This window comes from Perissodus microlepis, chromosome 14, assembly GCF_051167445.1.
Source record: "Perissodus microlepis isolate ML-2025 ecotype Zambia chromosome 14, ASM5116744v1, whole genome shotgun sequence".
Taxonomy (NCBI): Eukaryota; Metazoa; Chordata; class Actinopteri; order Cichliformes; family Cichlidae; genus Perissodus; species Perissodus microlepis.
Genome location: NC_140474.1, coordinates 8,935,673 through 8,949,992, shown reverse-complemented (window position 1 = coordinate 8,949,992; position 14,320 = coordinate 8,935,673). Strand labels below are relative to the sequence as shown.

At 42.5% G+C, this 14,320-nt stretch overlaps 1 protein-coding gene across 1 annotated transcript in view; it reads right to left on the bottom strand.

Annotated features, from left to right (window-relative positions):
- Nucleotides 1-14,320, bottom strand: part of LOC146373398 (protocadherin-16-like) — a 77,787-nt gene that overhangs the window by 9,219 nt on the left and 54,248 nt on the right. The window contains exons 3-11 of the mRNA XM_084950216.1: nucleotides 9,290-9,478; nucleotides 8,361-8,592; nucleotides 7,997-8,233; nucleotides 6,869-7,897; nucleotides 5,837-6,024; nucleotides 5,653-5,749; nucleotides 5,329-5,486; nucleotides 3,085-3,931; nucleotides 149-388 (exon numbers count right to left, since the gene is read on the bottom strand). Of these exons, the coding sequence (XP_084806342.1) occupies nucleotides 149-388; nucleotides 3,085-3,931; nucleotides 5,329-5,486; nucleotides 5,653-5,749; nucleotides 5,837-6,024; nucleotides 6,869-7,897; nucleotides 7,997-8,233; nucleotides 8,361-8,592; nucleotides 9,290-9,478 (3,217 nt within the window). The remainder of the gene's footprint in view (nucleotides 1-148; nucleotides 389-3,084; nucleotides 3,932-5,328; nucleotides 5,487-5,652; nucleotides 5,750-5,836; nucleotides 6,025-6,868; nucleotides 7,898-7,996; nucleotides 8,234-8,360; nucleotides 8,593-9,289; nucleotides 9,479-14,320) is intronic.

Genomic DNA, 14,320 nt, shown 5'->3' with positions numbered 1-14,320 from the left:
CCCCCCCCCCATGTAGTCCTTATGCAAATAAAAAGAACTGTTAATGTCTCTAATGTGAACACATAGTCAGCACATGATGGCTAAGAAGAATTAAAAGCAGCACAAATATGATATGACAGATCAAATCCCTGCACATTATGAATCAGACCTTGGTCCAGATCAGTGGCAGACACTGTCAGCACACTGGTTCCTGGAGGTTGGTTCTCCGAGATCTCTACTTCATACTGGCTCTGCTCAAACCAGGGCACCTCATCATTAACATCGATCACATGCACACACAGCAGCTGGATGGACGAGTGTTGGGGTATCCCGTGATCCTCAGCGATTACTGTGAGGTTAAAGATGTCCTGCTCCTCGCGGTCCAGAGGTTTGAAAATAGACAGAGAGCCTGTAGAGAGATGAATGAAGGGTGAAATATGAGGAGAGATTTCCTCTACGTGGGTACTTTATTATAGCCTGGTTAAAAGAGACAGTTAGACAATTACGGTATGAAAGCATGTCATCAAAGGCAATAAAAAACACTGCTTGCCATGATTGTGTTTGTAGTCAAGTTATTTAAAAATCAAGTGTGAAAACTTGCCGTGTGAGGGCCAAATCAGTGCTAATCTCCTCCACACACACACAGCTCTGCCTACCTGACTGCTACCACCACCACTGCTGTAACAGCCCAAACGGTCTGGCCACAGTTTACGAGATTTTCCACTGGAGAATGCCGCAGCCATCGAGAAAGAAGCAGTAAACACACACTCTAGACACGCAACAGCCAGGCCTGCCGTGCTCCGTAGGAATTAGAGGCACCCTAGCCTTTTCATTATCCTGCCCTAAGAGGGTAGAACTTGCAATGATTTAATTTCAATTTCATGCTTTAAAATCAAATGCAACTGTTAAGGAAAGAGAGGGCCAAGACTGTTTTCCTTTTAACTTTTTTTGTGTGTGTTTGTTTTTCACTTCGTGCCTTTCTAGGATTGAGATAACTTGCCTCTAAGCTTTTAATCTGGTATAAGTTACAGGCTGGAATTTTTCACCTAAATTTGATTCCTCTGTGATCCTACTATATCCCTGGTCACCGATAACACATGGGAAGGGGGAAAAAAATGGAGGGATCTGGGGAGAGTTTTTATTTTGGATGTTTTGTAAGCATGTGTGGGGGTTGATGGCGCCAACGCTGTGGACTGCAGTGCATGTGCGAGCGGAGGTTGCTCAGACAACAAACACATCTCTCTTATTTGATATGGCAAAGCCATTTATCAAAATTTGATGGGTTAATCCCTGAATGGTGTTGTCTTTTGCAGAGAAGCAGTCCCCCATATCACCAGTAAACTCTCCCTACTTCTCTTGAAAGGAAAATTAATGACCTCCATTCTGACACTGAGTGATGAGAATGTGTCTCACACTGTGACTTTACAGATTTATAATAATCGCCTTATAGTTCTCTCTATTGTGGTTAGCTGTGACGCCAAGGTAATGAAAACAGATTGTGCAGTTGTCGTAGACCTTTGGTCACTGACCCCAAAACGGGAGCAAACCAGGTGCACAAAGGATTAACTTGTCACTATTCTAACAAATAACTAGTGTGCATGAAAAACACTTCAAGATGAGTGCACATACTGGGCTGAAGCAGAAGTGACATGCATGACAGACGCTGAATGTTTCCATCCCCAAACTGCTCCAGGAGGCATCCTGGTTGGCGACTTGAAGGCGAGGGCGGAGCAAATGTTGACACGTGTCTCAAACACCACAACAAAGCCCACAGGACCAAATGGCCCAAGGTCAGCGCTGACTAAGTGACATACTCTAATGCAAGCACACAAACACATATGTGCATGCCTACGCACACACATACACACGTGCGTACACATAAACACGCGTAACTGATCCCTCCTCTAATGGTTCCCAGAAGCCTGAGCAGGAGGTTCTTTGGTCTTTCATGGGAATAGATCCACAATAACAGATGATGGGTTGTTGTGTGTGCGCGCGTATGCACGTGTACTTGCACATTCTTGTGTGTGTGTATGTGTGCGTTTAATATTTGGCAAGCTGGCCTGTCTGGCCTCCAACTGAGAGAAATAAGTCATGAAAGGTGAAGCAAGAATTGGGCTGACCTTAGAAGTAAGCAGATTATTAAAACAGTTTGTGTGTGTTTATAGAAAGTAAGGTTAGGTGAATTTTGTGAGGAGTCGTGTAGAGTAGTGAGTATATATGCAATGCAAAGTGAAATTTAGAAGGAGATTCTGATGCAGATTTGCTTGTCTGGTTCAACTGAAAATATTTCATCTTCAGCAAAAGATTTGCATGACACAGTAGTGCTTTAGTTCTAGTTCTACAGCCTAGCAGGGCAGAGAATACAAAGAGAGACCTGAGAAACTGAAGCCAAAAGTTTTAGTATAATGATAAGTAGAAAAAAGAAGCAGAAAGATGAGGAAAACAAGTAAACAGCATAAGAGATTTGAAATCTTACTCATTATAATCTTCGAACTGTTTGTATTTGTACTTAAATTAAATATTTTTTAAGTAGACTATTCTTCTAATCATAACAACTCATAGTTGTGATCAGTAGCTATCCCAGCTAACACTGGGTGGAAAGCAAAGTTCACAGTCATCGCCAGAGCTAACTTATGAAGATATAAAAAAATCAACTTTCCCTTTCGGGGTATTTTTGAAAAAGATAATGGCGAGACAGCAGTGGCACCTTAGGGCAGGAGCCCTGTGATCCTGACATATCACTGGTCACTGAGCGCAAAAAAGTAGCAAGAAAATGTTCTGTTCATTTATTTTTCTACACCTTAACTTCAGTTGCACACCCATCAACAAAGTGATTAATGTCAAATATACGACAGTACAGCCCTAATAAGTAGTGAATGCAGCGTGTATGTCAAGACCTTTCCTGTTTTTGTGTAATTGAAAGGTGAAATCAAAATGAATTTGCATGTATACAATGACCTTTGGGTGTTAAAAGCCCTTTCTGTTGAGGATTGTCACAAGAAAACTGATCTAAAGGATGTAAATTAGCTATGCATGAAAATTAGCATAGCTAATTTGAATGAAGCACACAGAGAATAAAGCCTGGCTTCGGGCTGCACTTACCCGTACTAGGGTTGAGACTGAATGTCCCTGCAGTGTTGCCTGATTGAATTCTGTAGGTCACTCTACCATTCTCCCCTTGGTCTGCATCTCTGGCCATGACATACAGCACTACAAAGCCCACTGGCTGATCCTCCATCACACTGACAGCTGTTGGCGATATGAACACTGGTGGATTGTCATTCTCATCGGTCACATACAGCCTTGCCGTGACAGAACCCCAGCGCCTCTGGCTGGCATCAGGAGCAGAATCTGTTGCTTTTACAACCAGGATGAGGTTTGGAGTGACCTCATAGTCCAGCTTCTGGCCCAAGGAGAGAACCCCAGTTGATGGGTCGAGGGTTAATAGACCAGGGGTATTTGGCCACTGTTGTAGTATGGAATACACCAGTTTGCTGTTGGACCCACTGCCATCCTTATCTGTGGCCTGGAAAGTATAGACAGAGGAGCCAGGATCCATGCTCTCAGAGATGACAATTGTGATGGGGTCCTCTGGGAACTGAGGAGTGTGGTCATTACTGTCCTCTATGTCGATGTCCAGGTGGACAAGAGTGCTGCTCGGAGGGGCCTCGGAGAAGTCATCCACTTCAATTTGCAGATTGTAGCGCGAGTCTTGTTCATAGTCAAGAGGACGAGCCAAGTAAACGTCCCCAGTCAGACGATCCACAACGAATGTGCCATCTCGGTCCGTACCCCCCACCACTGTGTAGGTCACCTTGTCGTCCTCTAAGGTTCCTCTATCATGGAGACGGACCGAGCCAATAACAGACCCGGGATTGGCCTCCTCCACCGAGTTGAAAGTTATGGAGAGTGAATTCTTCTTGGTAGCGGGTCTGTTAATGCTGATAACCTGCAGTAAAGCAACACATTGCATTTATATTTAACGGCGCAGCAACATGGCAGCAGATCTAATGCTTGACTCACATGCCCAGTGGCAACTTAAGTTTGCAATTTTCAATACAGAACGAAAATATTTTATGGATTTTAGGCAAAGTGGAAACAGACATTGTCCTCTCCACACTGAATGTGTTCACGGGGAATAAATGAAACCACTTACAAACGGTTTTTATAGACTTCAATAACATGACTGCTAAGATTAATCTGACATCTGTTTGGATGCCAAGAAATATAATAGATGATAAAAGTGCTGCAATCAGAAAAGGAAGTGTTATAAGGGCTTGAATTTAGTACTGAGGAATACTGCGGTACTGTATATAGTTTTACACTTCTTTTGACGAGCAGTTCGAGTGTCTTCAAAGACTACAACCTTATTATTTCTCTTCTGAAACATTGTTTAAATAAAACATGTTTTTTCCCTTTGATACATGCATGTACTGTGAAAATTTAAGCAGCTGTGAAAGGTAAATGAGCATGGAGTGGCTTTATTGATGAAATTTTAATCGAAATTACTGACCGTGTTTTGTAACCTGATTGGCCAGTCTGGATACTCAGCAGTGTATCCAACAGCACAATTCCCACACTAAGTAGGCACTCAAAAAATATGCTGTGCTTGCTGACAAGCTGTAAATTGGTTCCACATTAGATGGAAAAGAAGTGTTCCAAAAATAAATTGGAATAGGCCTATCCTATCATCGACGGAATTAAATAATCATTCAGAAAAGATGATTAAAGGAAATTACACAAATACGTCACAAGGCAAGAACAACACTGCACTGTTTAATCCAATTAACTAACAATTATGACTTCCATTTTTTGTTATTGGAAAAGAGGAAAAATTGCGCTGGCGCTGACTGGAGCTGTTTATATAGGAGCTCAATTTTCCTGGAACCTATAAATCTACGTTCCTTCCAGAGTTCTTCCATTGTGTTTTTTTCTGTTCTATATTAAATATTAACACGAATTACCTTTAATGCTGTGTTTTATGTTGAGTGTATAGCCTTGCTGCTCCTTGCAAAAAGGGCTACTGTATTAAAAAAGTGTTGAAGTCATTGAGTATGACCTTGATCATAGACGTCTACAGCTGGCCCTCATCACGAGCCAGCTGGAAGTATTTGATTCAGATCCACTTTTCCATTTCAGATAGAAATTTCCCTTTTGAAAATTCACAGGGGAAGAAAAGGGGAGGGGATGGGAGGGGACCTTGTCAGAAGTGAGGCTGATATGTCTGCAACTAGTGCGAGGGGCCCAGGGACGCAGATCCTCGCAGCCCCGATTCTATTCTTTGATATCAAATAGGTGAGTAGAGTGGGTGTTTGTGCTGGCAGTGGTTCCAAAACACAATCTGACCTGAATGGTGAGGGAGCAGGAGGTGCTGCGAGGGGGCAGTCCTCTGTCAGTAGCTGTCACCATCAGAGTGTACTCAGCCCGTTCCGAGTGGCTGAGAGGGGATGACGAACGCAACTCGCCAGTGTTTGTGTTCAAAGAGAAGCGCTCAGCTCTGGGACCTAGAAGAAGCAGAGCATACCCGAACTTGAGATGAGAAGTGCATAGGAAGCTTGAACATACAAACACAAACATTAAATTGAATCCGCTTTCAACAGTATACAAAAAAAGAAAAAATTAATAAAGACTGGAGGAAGATATATTTCTTTAAATGTCTCTATAAAGTACCTGACAAAGAATAGAATATTGTGCCATTCTCCCCTTCATCAGGGTCTTTGGCTTGCAGTGTACCCAGTACAACCCCAGAAGCCTGACCTTCCGTCACCTAAGGGTTAAACCAGATTTTCAGTGCAGCACTCTATGATAGCAATTTATTTTCTGTCAAACAACATTTGTGCTCTTTCGACATTACCTGAATTATGATGTTTTTCCCTGACTGACTGTGGATGAAAACAGGGTCGTTGTCATTTTCGTCCAGTACAGTGATGAAAGCGGTGCCTGTGGCGCTACGAGGGGGTGAACCTCCGTCTTGTGCCACCACCACCAGCTGGTAAGTAGACTGCTGCTCTCTGTCCAGAGTCATCCTTGTGCTGATCTCACCTGGGGACACAAGTAGATAAATGAGAGGGATTTTATGCACAGGCACAAGTCCACTGGAATAATGATGAGTCTTAAGAGCCAGCCGGCTTTGATCAGTGACACATAAGTAATAGACATGAACAGTGTGCAGATCTGTTCGTACACAGACGGATACACGTTCATACACACAAACAGAAGATTTCTGAACGGTTGGCAGATGCTCTAGAGACTCACAACTCAGCTAGAAGCTGATCACAAATCAGAGCCCGAGTCTCCACCTACAGACTAGCAGGCTCAGCAGGCCAATTAGAACTCAGCAGGATGCTTAGTGCTGCTGTCACCGTGATCTAACTAATTTATGACAGTGGCAGAGGGGCAACCTCAGTCTCTCATCTTTTAGAGATGTCTCTCTGACTTGACTAAATTGTGTTTTTCCACATACTTTTCATTCATGAAAAATGAATTTTTTTGGTTATTTGAGCTTAGTTTGATCATAACACAAATTTACAGACAGGTAAAATGGACATAATTAAGCTGATCAATTAAAATTTTCCAGTCAAGCATGTGCCAGTATCTTCAAAGGCTGATCCTCTGCAAAGCCTTGGAGATCAATTAAACAAATAGTATCAGCTTCCTTTCTCATGTTATCTCCTCTGTCACTGGTGAACTAATGTTTTTGTATGCCTGTTCTGTTCTTTAGGCATTTCTCTTTTTAAAAAAAAAAATCAAATTTTTATGCCTTCGTTACCTTTTTTGTATAAATATGCATATTTATATGATTGCTTATTAAAATTAAACTAATCAAGCCACATTTTAACACTTAAGTCTAACTGACTAATCTCAGTGGATAAAATTTTCAGTTAACCTGTGTGGGTGTTAATCTGAAAGTGACGGTCAGGATGCAGAAAGCGGTAAGCGAGGCGTCCGTTGGGGCCGCTGTCGCGATCTGTGGCTAACACGTGACCAAAGCCTGTTCCCGGAGGCAGGTTCTCTCTCACAGCCATGAAGACCCTTTCCTGCGTGAGCCGAGGAGAGTTATCGTTCTCATCAGTCACCGATATCCGCACTGTGGCACTGCCTGTCTTCTTTAACTGTCCATGGCCTGTACTGGCTAACACTGTCAGGAGGTACATGTCCTTGACTTCCCTGTCCAGGGCACTCTTCACAAACAGCCAGCCGCTGTCTGCAGCAATGCCAAAACTTGCAGCATCTCCATCTGGACGTAAATGATATGCCAGGGGAGCAACGTGGCCAGAGGTTGGTGTTTCTCTGTTCAAAGCTCTGACTTGCAGAAAGCGTGTGCTTATTGGAGTTCCTTCTTTTAATTCAACGCGGTATGTGAGGGTGTCAAACACAGGACCCTGGTCGTTCTCTGCCTGGACATGAACCACAAGCATGAAGGTGGCACTAAGCTGGGGTACTCCACTATCCTTGGCGATAACCTGGAGGTCATAACGAGGGGTATTCTCATAAGAGAGGCTCCCTACCAATCGAATCTCTCCACTGCTGCGCTCTACGCTAAAAATCCTCTGGAGTCCATTTGAATAAGAAAGGTCAAAGGTGAGTTGTCCATTGACTGCTGAGTCTCTGTCCTCAGCTTGGACACGATAAACCACTGTGCCCATTTCTGTATGCTCTGGCAGCAGCAGGGACTCTGAGGATGAGGGCAGGAAAACAGGTGGGTTGTCGTTGATATCTGCAATGGTAATGTGGACACGGGTCTGGCCAAAGGCAGGAGGGTTGCCGCTGCGGGCCTGCACCTCCAAATCAAGAGCTGATTGGGCTTCATGATCCAGGGGAAGACTGGTCCTTAGGGCCCCGGTGTCAGGATCAACTGTGAAGTAGCCTGCAGGGTCTCCAGAGCTGATGGTATAGGAAATATCTCTAGAGATGCCTGAAAGATGTAAAATTAAAAAGACAGGTCACTGAATTATAACATTTTGTGGGGTTTTTTACAGAAGAAGTTTCAGATTAAGGTGTCTGTAGTCCGCACCTGTTTTACTGCTGGCCTGGACAATTCCCACAACAGTCCCGCGCAGGACGTCCTCTGACACGGTGAAGTAATACTGAGTCTTTTCAAACACAGGCGGAGCCACTAAACCTGCCACCACACTAATGTTAACTCTGGCATTCACTAAGGCAACAAGACCACCACCATCCTGAGCAGAGATAACCATTGGAACAACAGAGTTGGCCTTCCCATAGACAGATCGAGACAGTGAGATCACACCTATAAAAGGATTCAAAGATAATACATTAACAGGCAATTTTGACATCACACAATATCATAAATTGTTTGATTTCTATAAATCATTGTAAAAGTCCAGAGCAGGAATGGGAAAAATATTTACACCGACCTGTGTCTTTGTTGAGAGTAAAGTATGGAGAAGCCCCTCCAGGCACTGTTTTGTATGTAATTCGCCCATTCTTGCCTGAGTCTGGGTCATAGGCTGTCACTCTGACAACAGATGTCCCAGGGGCACTCTGTGTGCTCAAACTAACAGCATAACTGAGAGGGTAGAAAGCGGGTCTGTTATCATTAATGTCCACCAGATCTACCCTGACATAGGCTACTGAGCTCAGTCCACCCTGCAGAGGAAACAAAAAGCTCTTTTGTTATACCTTCACATATTAAATCATGAACAGTAAAAACATACCTGAAAGCAGGATTTAGGCCACATTAACAGCGCACATAGACCACATTAATGGTGGAAGTAAAAACCAGCAGTAAACCCAGTTAAGATTTCGATGTATGGCGTAGCCTCTAAAATATAGTCCCAGGAGGTTCGCATAGGGACACAGATTGATAGTTTCCCTTGGGAAAGAGCAATATGTCATGACCCGTGGAGGGCGAGAGGGCTTGCTGCAACCCAAGTCTGTTTCATAGCCTTTTCATTTGCAGAAATACAGTGCAGGCTTTTCATTTGGACCAGGTGGCAAAAACGAGGAAGGCGGCAGTCCAACTTGTTAAAATATTACTGCCTGACAGTTGAGGTATTTTCCTTCTGATTGCTTTAACATGCCCGCAGTAATTTTCTTTCATTTTTAACTTTTTCTTCTTTAAGTATTTTTTGGCAGTCAGTGCACAGGATGCTGTACTAACTTAAGTCTACCTACCAAGGAGAACTATTCAAACTTGGGAGGGGGACAACTCAAAAACTCATTTTTTTTCCTGCACAGTTGGCCACATCTCTGCTCTCCTGTCTATAAGAAAAGCATGGCTGCTGTGTTTATGGGATTATACTGCAGCTCTGTGGATTCATGATTTCAAAGGGCGGTGGCTTACCCCATCTACTGCAGTAACAGTAAAGTCGAAGCTGGCTGGTCCTTGATCTCTGTCTAGTGCAGCAGTAGTGCAGATCTGGCCAGTCTCCTTGCCAATGGTGAATTGAGAGGGAACAGCGCTGTTAATGCCAGAGCCAAGAGAATAGGTAATCAAGCCATAGGAGCCACTGTCTGCATCTGCCGCAGTCACCTACAGAGAGGAAAACATGCTATGGGTTAAACAGTCCAACATTGAACATTACAATTAAAATTTATTAAGTTGGAAGGGGAATATCTCACTGGATAAACTCAGCAGTTTCCATATTCAATTACATTACTCTAAATCCTCATTCGATCAAAACTAATTTCTATTAGTTGTAAGAGTCGTTTCAGTCCACAAACTGAAACAGGAGCACCATACCAGGTGCCTTTGAAAGCATCTTTGGATCCGTTCTTTGTTGTTTATCCGAGCCAGAACATGAGCCAAACAGGCCCTCTGGCTCTGAGGGAATGAAGGGGGGCAGGAAGGAGGATGACTTCTACAGGCTCTGGGAGGCCTGCCAGTGGGAGAAGCTGCCTGCTTCTAGAGTAGTGTGTGTCTGCAAAGGACAGTGACAAGAGCGACTGGGCAATGGTGGGATACCACACATTATACTTTAGTGCAACGCATTATAACCTGATGTGATGTCCTGGTTGCAGTCTAGTCTTTGCAGTCTGGTCTTAATAATGCTGCACATTTAGAATAGGATAGAACCACTGGAGCTATAAAAGCAGCTCCCAAGCCATCAGCCAAGAAGCCAGCTCAATTACTGTTGGATCTCCCAAGACAGCACAAGGCAAACACACAAATCAGATCAACCCCTGGGTACGAACAGCATAATTGTTTGCAAGTGTTGGTGCTAGATCGCAGATTAGAGTAGGGTTAAACCTCACAAGTTGATTAGAATTCTTCTTCCTTCCATGTTTTATAAATTAATCCTTTTAGCAAAAACACTAATTGGAATAAAATTGAGCTCACGGTCTGGTGCTCCAACGTGTAGCAGCAGGGAACCTCATCTGTGAAAGATGGAGCACTCATCAGAAATATCGCCAAGAAAAATAAGGCAAGCCATGGTTATTATCAAATCCTGACTTTTAAAAAAGATGTTACTTGTATGGCTGTGAATGGATGGAAATCATTCACTTGAGGTGATGAAGGTTTGTCTGCAATAATTTAGCCTTCATCTCTTTCCTGAGCAGATGGCAGACGGGGGACTCAGCAGAGAGCCCTCTTGACTGTAACTCCTAACAGAGGGTGAGTGGGGTGTTGGAGTGAGAGAGTCGTAAGGCTGGCAGAGATGCAAGCCAAAGAGAAGAATAATAATAAACCACACGAGGAAAGGGGAAACCAAGAGCAATACGAGAAAAGCTACTCTTTTAATGTGCAAAAGCTGTTGCTTACTTTTTATCATTTAGCGGGGGGGGGCAAGTTATTTATAACAACCCCAAAGATTTATGTGTTTGGTTTACTCGTATTTGTGTGATGAGTGTCAGCTGGGGGGAAACTGAAGGAGCACCTTGGTGTGAATACCTGAATGTTGTTAAAGAAAAAAGATAGCAGATATGCAACAAGCATTTCCCAGCAGATCTGCAAGAACACATTTCCTCTCTTGTGACTCAACCTTTAATAACCTTTACTGATTGTAGAAGCTATGATTTTTTTTTCCCATTTTGGGCAAAACCTTCTATAAAAACTTTTTAAAAGTACACCTACATACAGTGTATGAAAAAGAAAGAAAAGACAAGAAAAAAATGCTTTCAGTAAGGTGGCAACAGGAGCTTTTTTAGTCTATTCAGGCTAAACAGCAGTTCACAATGAAATGAGGCTGTTTTTCGAGTTTAAAAAAATACCAGCTTGAGTAAAGTGCAGTTGTACAGTGTGTGCTACCAAAATACTTTTTTAAACCATGAAAACATTCTGTTCCTTGAGTTAACTCTATCATTGGAGACATACTGTAGATTACAATTTCACTGCTGTGCAGGTTAAATGATACAGAAGGCCATATGCAAAAATAAATCGACAAATAAAATAACAGTGAGCACATCACTACATATAAGCATGAACCATGAACCTGCAGAAGATCACATACAGAAATGAATAATTAAGCCTAGAGATGCACCAATCAACCGGACAAGTACCAAAATGACTACCGGTAATTTCTACAAACCAGAGTAATGAGTAAATTGTAAAAAATAAGCATGGCACAATAAACTGGGTAATTGAAACCCCTACTTACAGTATTTTACCGTTTTTACAGTTGTTTGTTGCATGAGCGCACAGCAGTGGTGGGGGAGGGGACGGTCACATTAAGAGATTTGATTGGGCAATCCCAGTGTCAGTAATGAAAATGAGCCAGTGTGCTGCTCAAAGTCACTGATTACAAACTAAAAATAAAAGTAGATTAAGAAAGATGAATAAGCCAGAAAACATCAGACAAAATTAGATTCAAAAAAGTAATAAATAAAAGCCTTTTCTTTTGGGACGTTGCATAATGCTACAGTTCTGCACTGGTGTCACAGCGAGGAGTCATGCATTATTCATACTTGTTTATGTCCCTTTCATGCATTCTTGGTTTAATTACCATTCTATTCTAACCTTTTATACTATATATAACTTCCAGAAAGCACATTACGGCTTAACCTCAACCACATATGCATATTGTAAATTTTAAAACTGGTAACCAGACAAGTCATTTAACATCTGCTCGATATAAATAGGAATTCTCCACCCAATGCAGCATAGAAAAATACCAGTCTCCACTATGTTGTATCCATCACTAATATCAGGTGCCTCTGTTTCAGTTTCCCAGTGACTTTGTACTCTCTCCTCTGGAGTGTATAGGTATTACACAAACTTTATTTTTATTGGATTAAAGTTCAAAAGCAAGAGTAAGCTTAGATCATCACCAGCAGCCAACAGTATTCTCCCTACACTTCATGTATGTGAGTGAGGAATGATGGGAGCTGTCTTATCAGCAGGGGAAAGGCAACGTTTGGCTGAGTCCTTAGTAAAACAAGCTGGAGAAATCCAAAGATAACTGGGGAACTTTGTGGTTCTCCCATCAGATTCCAGGAGACTTCCAGAGGAGACTTTCTGACTGACTGACTGACTGACTGTCCAGTCAAGAGAACAGAACTCACAGGAGAGAACAGGATTTTGTATATTTATATATAACATGTCCAAATGAAATAATGATCTTGAGGCTTTTTCCTGCTCTATTGTTTTCTGGGCCGTCTAATATCCTAATACTGTGGTCTGGGAAAGAGCCTGGCCTTTATTTTCTTTTCAGAAGGCCAGGATTTGGGTGATTTCTATTTTTGGATGTGAAATTTCCCAAAATGCCTTTTCTAATCATTGAATATGGCTATTCAGTTCTTGATCATAAATGTATGAGGTTAATGCAAACATATGTATGTGTGACCTTATTTGTCCATAGCTAGTGCTCCCCGCTAGACCTTCATTGTGCAGCCGTGCATAAAAACCACACCGTGGAAAGAACTAGTGCAAAAACCAGTGAGTAAGTGAATGATGCAAAGCTGGGCCCGCTGAAACCAACAAGGGGTGAACTGAAGGCAATGTAGTTTTTATTCACGCACCCCGTATTTTAGAGTGCCCAGTCAAACAAATCCATCTCACGTATTCCTCAGCAAAACCAGCCAATCAGGACCGCAAGTCTGCCAATCCAAACAGGCCACAAATGACGGAGTGCGCATGTAAATGTTTGCCAACTGGGAAATCATCACACACATCAATCAAACTCTGCATGCACAAGTCCTGTGAGTGTACATTAGATGCGTAAGCAAAGACACAAACGTACAAACATTGGGAATAAAGCGACTGCTCATCACAGTCTCGTGATGCTTGCAGAGCAAGACAGCAAGATCAAGTTAATTCTGAACTCCGATGACATCAAACTCCAAATATTTTTTTGTATTCTCTTTGCAAACATACAAAACACAGATTAGTATGCAGCAAAACCAGCAGGGGCCCAAATTAAACAAAATACAGCAACAGTTTTAGAAAATACTGGATGACATTTCTAAATCTCTTAAGCTCATATTTATGACTGAGCTTTCTTTTATCTTTCTGGAGTAGTGCTTTTACTTACATATGTTGGCCAGACAGTTGGCGTGGGCTTAAAGAAGTATTGTGTGGATGTTAAAAAGGAAAAAGTTTTCATCCTTAGGTTTAGAATAAAGGGGACCTTGTTTAGTGAATGATGAAGATTTATAAAAGGTAAGGGAAATTAGTACTCCACCCACTACATAGATTTCAGCAGGCATATTTATGATGTGGAACTTTCAGAGCAGTGACACCGCAGTTTCTGACAACCCAGTGAGATTTAGAACAATATTAGACCCAATCACATGCATTTTTCACCACAACATGGTGAATTTCATTCAAAAATAATATTCAATGACAGCCGTACAGGCATGACAAGTTAAGCTCGTAATAGCAGGACTCACACAGGAGCAATCAGCAGGGTAATGTGATAGATTGATAAAGTGACAAGGACATCATTAAAGACAGCAGAGGCAAAGAGGAAAGAGTAGGCTCAAAGAAGTAAAACGAGTGGGTGAGCTGTAGAAATCTGGACTGAGAAATGCTTTGAGCTTTCACAGCTGGTGCGAAGCCCTGCACACTGCTCTGCCTCTATTGTCCTGGCATCACTTCTGAAGAGAGCAGAGATGAGGAAAACGAGGTGGGGACCTCCTAAAGGCCTCTCTCAATAGCCGCTTAAGTAGCAGATGGGCAGGTCAGGGACTTTGTGACATGTCCCCCACCACACCAAAGAGCCAGACAAAGACCACACCCGGGCAGTGGAAGGAAGAAGCCCGCTCACTGTTGACAAATATATCAAAACTCTAAACATTTGTAGCACAGCCTGTACCGTCTGGATTAGGACCAACCATATGTGAAAGATTTCAGTGATTACTCACGAGACAAAAAGCTGAAACCTTCACAGCATAGTTTAAGACATGTGTAAGGTCTATAAAATGGTGACATGAAATA